The sequence below is a fragment of the Medicago sativa genome, chromosome 7 (assembly GCF_051527215.1).
Source record: "Medicago sativa cultivar Bolivia chromosome 7, Bolivia_mono, whole genome shotgun sequence".
Classification (NCBI taxonomy): Eukaryota; Viridiplantae; Streptophyta; class Magnoliopsida; order Fabales; family Fabaceae; genus Medicago; species Medicago sativa.
The window spans coordinates 56,639,208-56,654,022 of record NC_140755.1 but is presented as its reverse complement, the minus strand read 5'-3'; the positions used below and the strand labels follow the sequence as shown (position 1 = coordinate 56,654,022).

Sequence of the window (14,815 nt, the reverse complement as noted above, 5' to 3'; positions counted from 1 at the left end):
CCCCCTTGCGGAGCTTATCCCGTTCTCACAACACCTACGCCTTACTTACTCATTTACCATGGATCCTTAAGCGATCCTATGTGTGGTAAACTACACATATATCATAGTCATATCATACATACGTATAAGGTTAAACCTATATATACTTACTCACTTACCACGGGTCCGTGATCTACCCGTTTGGCGGTAAACTACCTACACAATCTTGCTTATTCATAGTGAAGGGATTCACTTATCTAATCACGGCTTAACATGCTTGCATGGTCGATCTTATTCTTATGCGAAGAGAATACACTAAACACTTCGCGTCTCAACATACTTAGGGCTCATGCATAACATTCTAGTTCTTGACAAGCTATGTCAAGGCTCTACATTCATTCCCTTCTTTATAACTTAGTTTGCTACCCGACTTATTTCATATCATTCTCTCATTTTCCATGCTATACTATTATGCTTAATACTTGCTTCATTATCAAGAAAGTCTTTTAGAAGATTATCAATTAGGACCTTGGTTTGCGGGGTTTACTTTTATTAAAAGACTACTCGAAGAAAAACTAAACCGAAGCATGCCAACAACGCTTGAAGCGAGCAAACAATGCATTGCTACACTGTTTACTTGTTGTGGTGAGTAGCTGCTCGCTGTGGCGAGTTGGGGGCGAGCAGAACCCCCCTTTCTGTTGTCTAGCTCGCCTAGCGAGCTACCTGCTCGCTGTGGCGAGTTATGACAGTCCAGCACTTGTAAAAATGGTGTTTTTGACCCAAAAGCTTCAAAACCAAGTGTCTCTATGCACATTATGACTCTAGTGGTCATAGAAAACCTGTAAAACATGTATATGGCAAGTATTTGCAAGTATAGCAAGCATCACATGAAAAGGAGTAACTAAACTCTAAGCATAAACCCTAAAATTTCATAGTTTGCTTACAAGAGTAATCACATAACCCAAGGGTGGAAAACTAACTACGGAACTCACCTAATCATTATGTGAACTTGATTCCCAAGCTTCCAAGCATCACTTCCACTTTCCATCTTTCAGAACCCTAGTTTCTTCCTTTCTCCAACTTGCATCCAAAGCTTCAAGTTTACCAAGAATCACAACCCATGCTCTAGTTACTTCTAATTTTGCTACATAATCCATAACCAAACCCTAGCTTCATGAACTTCTCTTGGTGAGGAGGAGAAGTAGTGAAATTAACCAAAGCTTCTAGTTGTTTCTTGAGGAAGAAGAAGAAGAAAACCATGATACATGATTCATCACCAACCTAAGAATCTTTGAGGTAGAAGATTTGATGAATTAATGAGGTGAGGAGAGAAGAGAGAGACCGATGGAGAAGAGAGAAGGGAGAGCAAAACTCTTTTTCTCAACCCTAGAGAGAGAAAGCAAATGGAAAATGAATAATTTTGGGACCAAATCCAAATAAATATCCTTTGGCGTGCAATAACCATTATGCCCCTGCCTCAAGCGTGATAAATCCGACTCTGGTAATTAACCTGTATTAAGCTGATATCACATAATAAATATTTCCGTCAAACTTTCTTTCCGTAACATAATCCTCTGGCATGATCGACTGGTAATATTCCGATACTGACAGGCGGGATATTACAGAAGGGACTAAACTTATTCAAATTTGAATAAAGTTTTGAACCAACTTAAAACTTTTAAAACATATAAGGGACCAACTTAAAACTTTTAAAACAGAAGTGACCAACTTAAAATCTAAAATAAACATAAGGGACCAAACATGCAATTAACCTTAAAAAAATTATGTACGAGTTACCTCGACTTCCCCACAGTTTTATAATTTTTAACATTATTTGAAGGAAACTATGAGCTTTTTCCGGTAATAATGATATTTTGTTTAACCGGTTTATGCGCTAGTTTGAGAAGGAGGGATCTTACATTCAAATGATTGATATGGTTAGTGGACAAATACAAGTAAGTTCAGATTCATTATATGGTAACTATAGTATATGGTAATTGTAGTTTGATGGCTGAAAGGTTATTGAAACAACATCAAATGAGAAATGCTTGATATGATTAGCATAACTGTATAAGATATGCTGACTTGGGGACTTGTAAAGGTGTGTGTTCTATCCAATGAACCAAGGAGGGTTCCTTCGCCAAGTTAAGGTGCCTTATTGGATTACTTATAAGCAGAGCAGTGAAATGTCAATAAAAGAGTCCTAAGTCACTCTTCGTCAGAGTAGTGTCGCATAAAATACTGCTCTCCCCCTTCACTATAAGCAGAGTTCCGGGAGTATTGTCCCAGTTTTTTCTTTTGTTGAATGGTTGGAAGTCCCTGCAAGTTGTCTGATTAACCGGGCTACCTATTCAAAGAGAAACTAAGGGAACAAAGTACTAGCTACTAGGAAAAAAGACCACTATTTGAACATTAAGCTTGTGGACACTTCCCTTTCTATGTTTTCACCACTAAAAGAAAAATACTATATTAGCTATTATGACAAAAAATATCACTATTTTATCATCAAGCCTCAGGAAATGTAGAAAAGGCTAGAGAGTATTTAGTTTGTGGGCTTGAAAATATTCTGATGCCAAAGCCACTGTTTGAGTTCTATTCTCACTTTCAATTCCCACGGGCACTTTACGTGTTTCATGCAGCTGGAAATTAACATGACAATTTTATTTTGATTAATGATTGCTTTGTTAAATGTTTTCTATCGAGCTGGGCATAGTGCTCACATTGTGTGCTTGCTTTTATTTTATGCAAAAAAGTTATCGCGCAGTGAGCGTAGAAGCTGGTGTGCTCTACTATGGATCATTTGGAGCAATCGTAACCAACGCCAATGGGGACATTAATGATTGTTGTGAAGCTAAACAGCACACCAACTCAGACCAAATATGGTTGAAGTCTGCAACTTTCAGTGACAAATGTATTGGTCTTTGCATGTGTCTTAGGGACGAGTACAAGCAGTTTTAAGAGCTAAGATCATTTCCATGGTAAAGAAGCGAATTTAACTGAGCTGGGTTAGATTGTCCAAAAATGTATTATGCTCAAAAATAGCTAAAGTTGTATTCATGATACTCTTGTTAATGAAATGGAATAAAATTTCCTTCCTTGAGAAAATAGCTATAGTATTTATTAACCAGACAAATCTATATGATGATTTAGTCTTTTTGGTATAGAACATTGAGTTGATCCGATGAAAGACATCTCATAGAAATTTTGGAAGCAAGAAAACCAAGCAAAATGGAGATTTTAAGTCCAAACAACTTGAAATTTTTTGTCCCAAGTCCCAAGCACATGCCAAAAGAGAAAATACCATGAAGAGTGAGAAATCGAAAGAAAACTTGGGTGGTTTTTTCGTAAGATATTATGATTAGATTATACTTAGTCTTAAGTTTTAATCATAATCTTTTTGTCAAACATTCTACAAATGATTTCTTTTTATATAATTGTTCTATATGCAGTAGAAATTTTTTAAGTATACATTAATTATCCTTCAAAAAAAAAGTATACATTAATTAAAAAAATAATTGTTAAAAGCGAGCATATAAAACCCAAATTTTTAAATAATATGCAATGCCACTTTTAATTTTAAATAGACAATAATCCTTATGATCCAATGATTTAATAAAAAAATATATCCATCCTATTATACCTTATGCTTGTGCAAAAATATATTCCCACCTAAATGGTGCGTTATATCCGTAGATAACTTTACCATGATCTAAGAAAATAATTTTTCGCTTTACTATCACGAAAGGTTAACAAAGTAATGAAAAGTTAGTTAAATACTATTCAATTCTAATAATTATAAAATTTATTATATGACCTTTTTTCTAGGAGTATTAAAAGGTCAAATACGATATATACCCTGATATACTAAGAAGCAGTTAGTAATGGTAATAATTTTATGAAGGGTTTTAGAATTTCACGAATGCTAAAATTATTTAATTATTTTTATGGAAGTATGAACTTTATGCACTATAAAGAGATCAAATCATATCCTATTTTTTAGATACAAAGAAGAAAAAATATGGCTAAAACTCTGAAGTTTGTTTATACTATGATTCTATTACTTTCCATCTTTCTTATCAAAATAGTATCTAGCTCTAATACATTACTTGCTTTTCGTGAATGTGTATCAGATAAAGATTGTCCAATAATGCCACGTTGTAATATTAGGTGTCGTAAAGGCCTATGTATACCGGTTGGAAAAACATTTTGAGATGAATCTGTCCAACCAGTTTAATTCCAATATGAACTAGAGCAAGTAATGTATTAGAGCTAGATAGGCCAATTAACATTTTGCTAGATGAATCTTCCACTAGCAAAATAATTGTACAATGTTCAACCAATTATCATTTAGTTTTTGTTCATGCAAAGCATAAATGAATTTTTTCCCTTAATTCATGCATGAACTTAGAATTTATGATTCTGTACTCTAATACTCTCTCTGTATTTTATTATAAGTCACTTTATATAAAATGTTTCGGTTTTATTATAAGTCGTTTTACAATTCCAATGCATCATTAAAGTTTTTTTTTTCTATCATACTCTTTACCATTTATTATTCTCTCTTCTTTCGATTCTTTTAATCTATTTTTACCATATTAATGACAAGTCATCTTACGTTATTCTTAGCATGTTTTTCAGTTATTTTCAATAGGCTCTTCATCTAGAATAGAGGAGTATTAGAGCAATTTCTTATGATTTCAGGACATTTGTAATGTTTTCTACATTTGTGTCATGTAATTCTACTTTTCTCGGAACATAGCAATTCTAGGGTGTTTTGATATAATTCACAAAGAAACCATGCAAAACAGCAAAGCAAGACACCTGAAGACTTGTGAAGACTTTGGGAAGATCATGAATGAAAATTTCAAGAGACCTCAGAACACATTACAAAAGGAGGAATCTTGTTCCCAAGTCCCAAGACATGTTACATGGAAGCAAACACCCAAAAAGATGAAGAAAATGACATTTACGCACAGGAAAACACATTGGGGTGCCCCGAGCATAACCATGAGTCCTGAGTATGGGCTAGGCGCCCTGATCATGCTGAAAAATGTACATGTGCACCCCAAGCATGCAGAAAATGCACTTGGGCTCCTAGCACGCTCCCTGAACATGGGGAAATCAAGCCAGAACTACCTTTTACTACAGGTGGAAACTCTCCCTATAGATACCACATGTCACTTTCATAATTTCTCTCCTCACTCCAAGTCTTTAGGGTATCTTTTATTTCTTTTGTAATTTTTCTTTAGTTATCATGAGAAATTAAATCTTTTTAGGCTAGGGTTCTAAGATGAAACTCTATAAATGAAGTAATGAAAACCTCCTATAGCAAGTGTGTTTAGTGGTCCACACACATCAATATGTATTAGACCTAAGAGATCATGCCCTTTCACCTTTTCTGGTGAATGGGGTCTTTGTCATCTTTCCAAATAAACAAGATCGACATGGCTCGTATGATTCAAAATCAAAAGATTCCAAAATTCCATCCTTGCAGAGTTTGGAAATGTGATTTTCATTTATATGGCCTAAACGACAATGTCAAAGGTAAGTTGCATTCAACTCATTAGGTTTTATCCTTTTAGCATTAGTGTTATAGGTTGACATATCAAGATCATGGTCATAAAGTCAATTACTCATAATTGCATAAGCATAAATAATATTATCCAAATAAATAGAGCAACACTATTATAAATGAAAAACCAAACTTGTCCAAACCAAAAACGGAAATTATATTCCTGCTAATTGCAGGTACATAATAACAATTCTCTAACTGAATTAATAAACCGCTAGGTAAAGTCAATACATAAGTTCCAATAGCCAAAGCAGCAACCTTTGCTCCATTTCCAATTTGTAGATCGACTTCCTCTTTTGTCAATGCTCTACTGATTCTGAGCTCTTACACATCATTACAAATATGAGAACCACGTCTAGTATCTAATACTCATGATGTAGAAGTATACATATTAATTTCTATAAAAAATACCTGAAGAAGTAGAAGCAACAATTCCATTATTCTTATCTTCCAGATATTTTGGGTAGCTTCGCTTCCAATGCCCGGTCTTACCGAGGTAGAAGTAATTGCCCTCCTTAGCCACTCCTCTAGTAGGCTTCAAAGCTTTGGTTGATGGCTTAGCAACTGCTTTGCCTTTTCCATTCCCCTTAAACTTAGTGGGCTTCATGTGCTGCTTTTTGAACTTTCCATTATTGACAATCAAAATGGCCTTTCATTTCCCCTTCATATTCTTTTCAGCAGTTCTTCACATAGCTGCAAGTTGTGGCAGAGATTTTTCCATTTAATTCATGAGGAAATTCCTGACAAAGTGGCTAAAGCTTTCTAGCAACGATTGCAAGATAATATCAATAGCAAGTTCCCATTCAAGGGATAAACCCAATCGCTAGAGGTTCTCAACATACCCAATCATCTTAAGTACATGAGGTCCTACATGACTTCCTTCTGACAGCTCAGTTTGGGAAAGAGCCTTGGAGAGATCAAACCTCTCATGCCTAGCCTGCTCTTGGTAAAGAGTCTTAAGGTGTTTGATCGTATTGAACACAACCATTTTCTAGTGCTCTTTTGCAGCTTAGAGGACATGGTTGCAAGCATGATACAAGAGACTTCCATGCCATCATTGAGATGCTTACTACAAGCATCACTCTTCATGACGAGGTTCATCAAGCACATACAACGTTTTTTTTTTCATGTTTGAGGACAATCCTCAGGTTTCGGTGCCAATAAAAAGTTTGTTTCAGACAGTTTTTCCTTCTAAAGGATTGATCCCAAAATATTGTTTGATGTGTTAGATGCCATCTACAATTTTAAAATATACAAAGTAAGTATCATGAAAATTAACATATTTAATTTGTCCTATAATTAAGTACGCTCCCACTAATTTATTCAAATCAAATGACCTTCAAGCATCTGATTCGTAAAATCCCATTGGAAGATTATCTAGTGGGTTCAAATCCTTATTTTACCTTGTTTTGAGTCAGCGGAGGCTAATCCCCCAAAACTTGGTTATTTAATTAGGAACATTTCCAATTGTATCTTATACAACTTTCAAATAAATTTGGAGAGTTACTCTTACTCTAATCTATCATATAGACATTTCCCAGTTATTGCTTCTAAATTTATTATAATCTTTTTAAAATTAATTTAGTTAAGTTAAACCCAAAAGAATAACAATCCAGTAAATGAAATTACCGCACCACAACTTACTATAGTATTGAACGTGTGTTTCACGGAGGCAAACCCACACATTTCGATATTAGTCTTGATGGGTGTTATCCTTTTGGAAAGCATTGAACTTAATATATTACTTTAAAGGATTTTTATTTAGTTTGATCTTACCTCACGACGGCTTATATATCATATATATCTGCACTCCAATCATTCAAGCATGCATATCAATTATACAAAATAAAAGCGACATGATCATGGCTTCCTAATGCTATGGATATCTCAAGACAATGAGAGAATCTAATCTAATCCTAAAAGCGACCCTGCTTCTCCAAGCTAGACATCCAAAGACTATTCTAACATCATGATACCTATTACCTCCTTGTATTCTTATTACATTACATATAAGAGAAACTCGTTTTACGTATATGGGAGTGAATAAGAAGAGAATGTACATATAGAAATCAAGAGAGAGGAACGACACGCAGGTCGTATTTCAAAATTCCAACAAATTAAAATATTAAGACTAAGGTCAAATCATTCGCAAAATAATAAAAAAAAAACAATTTAATTATTATTATTATTAACACCTCATAATCAAATAAATTAAATTAAATTTCGGCAATTAATCACACTACGCAGAGTTAGCCATGGGTTCCGCTGCCCGGTCAGCGAAAGACTTTTGCATCAACATTTGATACGTTTTAGATAACCCTAACCATAATTTTGCAAACCCTAATCATAATGACACAACTCTTGCGCTGTTATGAATCCTATTTCAACAACATGTCACACGAAATAAAGTTCTCTAATTGTTTATTCAACACGAAGATCGAATTTAGAATGCTTCACGAGAATTGGTAGCTTCAAACATCAATCATTCAATATGCATAAATATCATTTTACTTACTTAGTGTATGATTAAAACTAGTATAATACATATACCGTTGTCACACATAATTTTATATATGTATATGATTGAACAACATGCTTCAGTCGATATGGATAATCGATATATTGATGCTTCACCGGATAAGGATATAGAAACTTCAATCAAATTGATAATCCATGCACAAAAACATGATGTGATGACAATTGTAATTTCTCTTTATTATTTAATATGTTTAATCGTATTAATGCATAAAGTAGTAAACAAAACAATCTGATTCATTGTTTCGTAATTGGCTCTGATACCAGTGAAGGGAAATCACGATCATAAAGGCAGCGGAAATTAAAAAATTTCGATTTCGTTTCCTTCTATCATTACAAATTTGACATGAATCAGTGATGGAATTGTTACCTCTTGAATAGTTATCCTCTGGTTCCCGATGCTAGCCAAGTGATGCGAGAATTTGCGGTTCTAGGGTTTCTCCAAATTAACTTCCTGACTTTTGCACAAGGGTTCTATTTATAGAACTGTGCTTCGCAAGTTAGGTAATCATTACTGGGCTCGTGTAATGTTACTATCTACTAATAACTAATGTTAAATTCTTTCAAGTTTCTATGTGTCGAAAACAAAGTATATTCAGTGCAACCAGTTAGTGTGCATAAATCCAACTTTTAATTTCTCGGGAACCAAAAGGTTGCGTAAGAAAGAAAAACATTTGTAGTTCCTACTATTAAATTCAAGGTTCTGGAATATGAAAATTGCAAATTCCTTACTTCTTTCCATATTCATTTAAAATAAGAGAAAAATATATCAATTGTGCACTGCATGCCGAAGGAATAAGTAAATGCTCCTACCATTAAATTCAAGTCTTAGTAGTCATGCTGGTAAAAAGTGATCAAATGTGCAGCTTCGTGTGTAATGCCATTATTTGTAGTTATATCACTATTTTTTATATTTCTAATAATGGCAAACAAATGTGCTAATGTGATCATCGTTGCGAAAGTGGTTGTGGTTTTCCTGATGCCTATAAAACATGTATGTTGTAATGAAAAAATGTTGTATATTGTTGTTTTAGAGGATGCTATAAAAAGTGTTATATATTGTTGTTTAAGTAAAACTGAGCAAAATGAGAGGAAATGAATTTGTAGCCTGTCTTCCAAGAGGTCACTTGGTTTAAGAGTTTCTATTTTTAACATTGAGAAACTCTTCGAGACCTGGCACCGAGAGAGGAAATGAATTTGTAGAAATAGTTACAATAGTTTATGGAGACTACACAATGGACACTGAGTAACAAAATAACCGAAACTAACTGTATTGGTTTGGTAAATTACAGATTTGAACTCTACATTCTTGAGTAGAATCTCCATTACATCCACACCAGAGTCTAGTCCTCCTCGTCTAGTTTTAGGTCCAGTTCTATCACAAGTGCATTATCAAAGAAAATAATTTTTAAATCCAATGGGATATGCAACATAACCATTTGGAAGGAACCAGAAGTAAATAGAGAATGCAATTTTTACAGCATGACATAAAATTTTACTAAACTCTCTTACTGCATCAAAATGACTTCTCAGTTACCACATGTTCTTCACAATGAGCCATTTTCAGAGCATTTACCAACTTTGTCCTGTCAAAAAGAATTGAAAACAACCAGACAAATATTAAATGGTATTCCAAAGAAATAATCAAGAGGAAATTTAATTCACACAATTAAAACAATGAGAAAAAAATATTCTTTTACCACTTCACGGAGCACTGAACTTGATGTTTTTCTTTCTCCATTTTCCCTTAAACAAGCAACGAACTAACATTCAGAAATCAACAAATTAGAAATAGTTTTTCATGCTTATAAAAATCCAAAGCTAGGGTACTCAAAAACCAAAGCTGAAAGTAAAATATACAATTATTTGCAAAAGCATTTTCATGCTTATAAAACATAATAATAGGATAACTCTTTTTGTTTCCCATAGGTTCCCTCCAGTAGAGGGAATCTTACTTAGGGTACTTTTACTTCTCCAAGCCGAGATTGGAACCTTGGTTTGCCACACGTTGTGTGTTGAGATAACTAGAGTTAGTGTTAAGATAACTATAGTTAGTTAGTTAGAATTGGTTAAATGTTAGTTATAGAGAACTATAGTTAGTTACAAGTAGTTAGGTCCAATGTTATCAAAATCGGGACTTTACTTCAAGTCGAAAGGGTGTAGCAAAATCGGGACTCGTAAAATCGCAATCAAAATCGTAGGATTTTACTCAAGGACTTTTGTAGAATCGATATAGGATAGCAAAGTCGGGACTCGTAAAATCGCAATCAAAATCGAGGATTCTTCCAAAAAAAAAAATAATGTTAAATATATGTTATAAATTGCATATAGTCATAAATGACTAAAGTTCAAAGTCCACAAAACACATATACATAAATGACTAAAAGCCTAGATGCAAATATTCTTTAGTAGTCATAATAATGGTAAATAACCTAGACAAAATACTTAAAGGTAAATCCTAAATGCCTGACAAAATACTTGATCACAAGTGAAGTGAGTAAGGCTGTTAAGTTTCAAGGCAAAGACTAGAGGCCTAACAAAAGATTTAATGGGAAAGCTTATATGTAATCATAAATCACGAATAAATCGCCAATTAGAACAATCCCGTGTAACTATTGAGGAAGTGAAAGAATGAAAATTTATGGCCTTTTGGGTCTTTATAGAACCGGGTCATGGATTCAAATCAGGTCAATTTCCGAATCGGGTCAAAAATTGACCCTTATAATAAAAATGAACAAAATCCTTCAAAATCCATCAAAATCCTGCTATTTTGAACGGATTTCACGATTTTGTGCGATTTTGATAGGATTTTGCCTGTTTTTAGGACTTTGCTATGGATTTGAGTAGTTGAAGCTACACAAAGTCGCAAAAACCAGGATTTTGGGACTTAAGTCGCGTTTTTGATAACAATGGTTAGGTCTATAAAATGACCAACCATGTACTCATGCATGTAATCTTTTTCAATACAATTCATAATGAATTTTAAGGGTTTTCCCTATGTTTCTTCCTATCAATCATACTTCTCCTATGAAGCTAATCTACATCTATTTGATCCTATTATTTCTGATATGGTATCGGGGCGATACCGTTGCGCATCAAGCTATAGCGATTGTGAAGATGATGATTTGGCTTACGAAGATGAAGACAAGTAACTTGTTTCTGACTGTGATGATGAGGTTCTAAGCGAAGATGAAGATTGCTTCTCTGAATCTCTACGTCAAGCATCATCATTTCAAGAAGCTATGAAGAATGGTCGTGTTTCGCAGATGATGAAGAAGAAGACTTATCTCTTCCCTAACTTCTGAAAGCACCAAGATTCAATTCTTGAATCTAGAATCATGGATTGCAAGAATTGGTTCGATCTTCCTCAACTGTTTTCCGGTGTCACTGTTCGATCAAAATTGACAAAATCACCGATTCAAGAACCACTGAGTTCTTGTTTCTCACCCCAAGTTTGATTCAGTTTTCATGCTTTAAGTTTGAGAAGTTGATTTTGACAACAATCACAATACTGCCAGAACGCGTCAATTTCTTCCACAATCTCCATGGCGTCCACATCAAAGTATTTGATCCCGGTGGTAATTTTTGCAATTCATCGCCCTCGCTCCTGTCAAGTTCTGTTTGCATTTCGTCTATTTTCGTTAGTATTTTCATTTTTGACTCCAATGGCAATCAATTGTGTTCGTTGTTGCGCTTGTTTCGAGGCGGAGGCTCTGCATTCGTATTTGATCCTGGAGGAACAAATTCCTTCCGATTTTCTCTGTTTCCTTTGACCGTGTTTACAGTGGCATTTCATCTCTTTTTCCTTGCGATGGTACTAACAATACTCTATCATTGTTGTTTCTTCATTTTTGATCCTGGTGGAATATCTGTTATGTTTTCATCGACTATAACATCATAATCAAACACCAAAATGAAGAATAATCACATTTTGAAAGTGCGGTTTAGGAAAGTTATTTTAGTTGAGGATTTTAGGGGCGGAGTTCAGAGTTATGTTTCTGGGTATTATTGTATTTCAGAATTGCGTTTCAAAACTTTTCTTTGCATAGTCACGATTGCAGAAGCGCTTTTGGGATGGAAAAGCACCATTGTAGAAATTTCGTTTGGGTTGGAGAAGCATGTTTGCAGATTCGCTTTGCATGCTGGTTTCGGAAAAGCGCGTTCTGCATAAGCTGGTTTCGAAAAAGCGTGGTCTGCATAAGCCGTTTGGTTGAAGAAGTTCGTTCACAGAAAGTTGTTTTCATTCAAAGGATGAAAGTGATGGTGTTGTACGGTTCCTGTTTCTTTGGGCTTGGTCCTCAATATTGCATCTTGGGTTCCCCTCTCATTTACTATAATTAGTTTTCTTTTTTGTTTAGTTTACCAAGTGTACCCTTTTATTTTGGTTACAACATTATTCACTTTGGGATTTGTATTTCGAACTCAAGTAAGAATTCTCTTACCTCAAGTTTGAGGGGGGATTTGAGATAACTAGAGTTAGTGTTAAGATAACTATAGTTAGTAAAGTTAGTTAGAATTGGTTGAATGTTAGTTATAGAGAACTATAGTTAGTTACAAGTAGTTAGGTCTACAAAATGACCAACCATGTACTCATTCATGTAATCTTTTTCAATACAATTCATAATGAAATTCTAAGGGTTTTCCCTATGTTTCTTCCTATCAATCATACTTCTCCTATGAAGCTAATCTACATCTATTCGATCCAATTATTTCTGATATTGTGGGAAGTTATCCTCTTCCGCTAGACCCAACCCCCATTTGCATAGGACAATGTGTGTAGGTACTTGTACTCATTTTAAGGCTCTGTTCACCCATAAGTAAAAAAGCACGTGGGTTCACAAACATATGCTCATCCAATTTGAACGTTTATATAATACAAATTACAGACACGCCCATCGTCTATAAAAGATTGGAAGTAAATGAAATTAATATCAGTTTGAAGAGTAAATGATGTTTTCATTTTATCATATATGTAAAGTCTGTAAATATTTGTAATCAACCCATACTTGAGTTTTGTATAGAATGATCCAAATACCAACCAAGTTAAGGTCATTCAAGAATCATTGAATTTCCTTTAGGGAGGATTATCTTCAAGTTATAATAATATGTGAAAAAAATCAGAAACAAACTCATTAAGTTCAGAGATTATAAAACACTTAAAATAAATTTGAACAATTAAATCAGCGAAGAGAAACTTACTTTCAAGAGGTTGAAACTAAGCTTTCAACATAATCATTGGAATAAAACCACCATATTCTATTGTTGTTAGATGCATGCCTTACTCTTTTATCTCTCCAATTATAGAAAATTGCATGTTGTTGGTCAAAATCATAGTCTACTTGATTACATGCCATTATCAATGTGTCGCTACTCTCAGAAACACACAATGGTAACAGGAACAATTGCTCCTCGTATTCCTCCACATCACTACTGCGATAATCAATTTGAAGATCCTGAAAACTAATTTTTAGGAATTGAGTCCAAGACTCTTGAACTCCGAATTCCATCATCTTCCATAAAACAAAATGGGTCCCTTTGAAATAGTGAGAAAAACATAGACAATCCATCAATACAATTACAGATGGCTCAATAGGTGGTACTTCAACAAAACCGTTAGGTGGCAACAACTGCCGATATGTCTCTGTGCCCAGATCAAGTGAGACAATCACAAATTGGTCGATTTTAATATCACGCCATTTATATTGATCAGTCATATTTCGAATAGCCAACCAGTTAATTGTGCCTCTCACATACACACCAATATTCTCATATGGACGACAATCACTAGCCTTAATGTCAAAAGGAACAATGGGAAAACTTGGAATATCTCTCCAAACACTATCACCCAAAGTGAAAACTTTGACCTTTTTGGCAGAGAAGGCCACCACCTTATAAGTATAATTGGAGACATCATAGCCAAATGTGAACCTGAAATTGTTAGTTAAATACCCTACTTTTTTAGATAATGTCTTCGTGGCTGGGTTCCAAAAACGGAGCCAGTAGTTTTGAGGCGAAGTGGGCGGAAATTCACCGTACAAACAGATTAATCCATTGCAGGAACCAACGATGAACCAACAATCCAAATCACTAAATAGGTCGTAAGGATCGTTGTGAATGGTGGTATTCCTTAACTGCGGACTCTCCAGCAGACGACTTACAGGAATGAGTACGATACTCAAACTCGACTGGGTGTCAGACGGGTCCAAAACCATTGCCAGATGGGTGTTCCGTGGCGACCGGTGAAGGTGCAATTTGGCGAAGGAAGGATCATGAGAAATTAGGGTATTCCATGATTTGCAAACACATTTGAATTGCACTAGAGTTTTCACAGGAAGCCGCGATAGAATTTCTGCAACGAGTTCATCAAAAATCACTGAGGTCGGAGCACCGCCGTTTGAATGCGGAGACTTTGGCGAAGAGGAATCCATCATGAGAGCCAGAAGCTATTTTATGAAGAATGCAGGGATGTGGTTGTTGAAACCCTAAGATATTGTGTATTTTCCTAGTCATGAGATATATACGGGAACCCACCCTAAGATATTGTTGAAACCGACATATTCTTTGTTTATTTTAAAGCGTTGAATAATATTTTAGTAAAATCCTTAAAAAAAAAATATTTTTGTAAGTGTTCACGTGAGTTTAGATTAGTTGGCAAAGACAATACATAATAATATAATTATATGCAAGGTCCGGGGTTCGAATCCTAGACACCACCAAAACAAAAAAATA

General features: G+C 34.7%; 1 protein-coding gene across 1 annotated transcript; it reads right to left on the bottom strand.

Annotated features, from left to right (window-relative positions):
* Nucleotides 1–13,287: 13,287 nt before the first annotated feature.
* On the bottom strand, nt 13,288–14,514 carry LOC146906971 (F-box/kelch-repeat protein At3g23880-like). The gene has a single exon (XM_085725788.1). It carries the CDS (start codon nt 14,512–14,514, stop codon nt 13,288–13,290), a length of 1,227 nt encoding a protein of 408 aa, XP_085581914.1.
* Between the last annotated feature and the right edge of the window lie 301 nt (nt 14,515–14,815).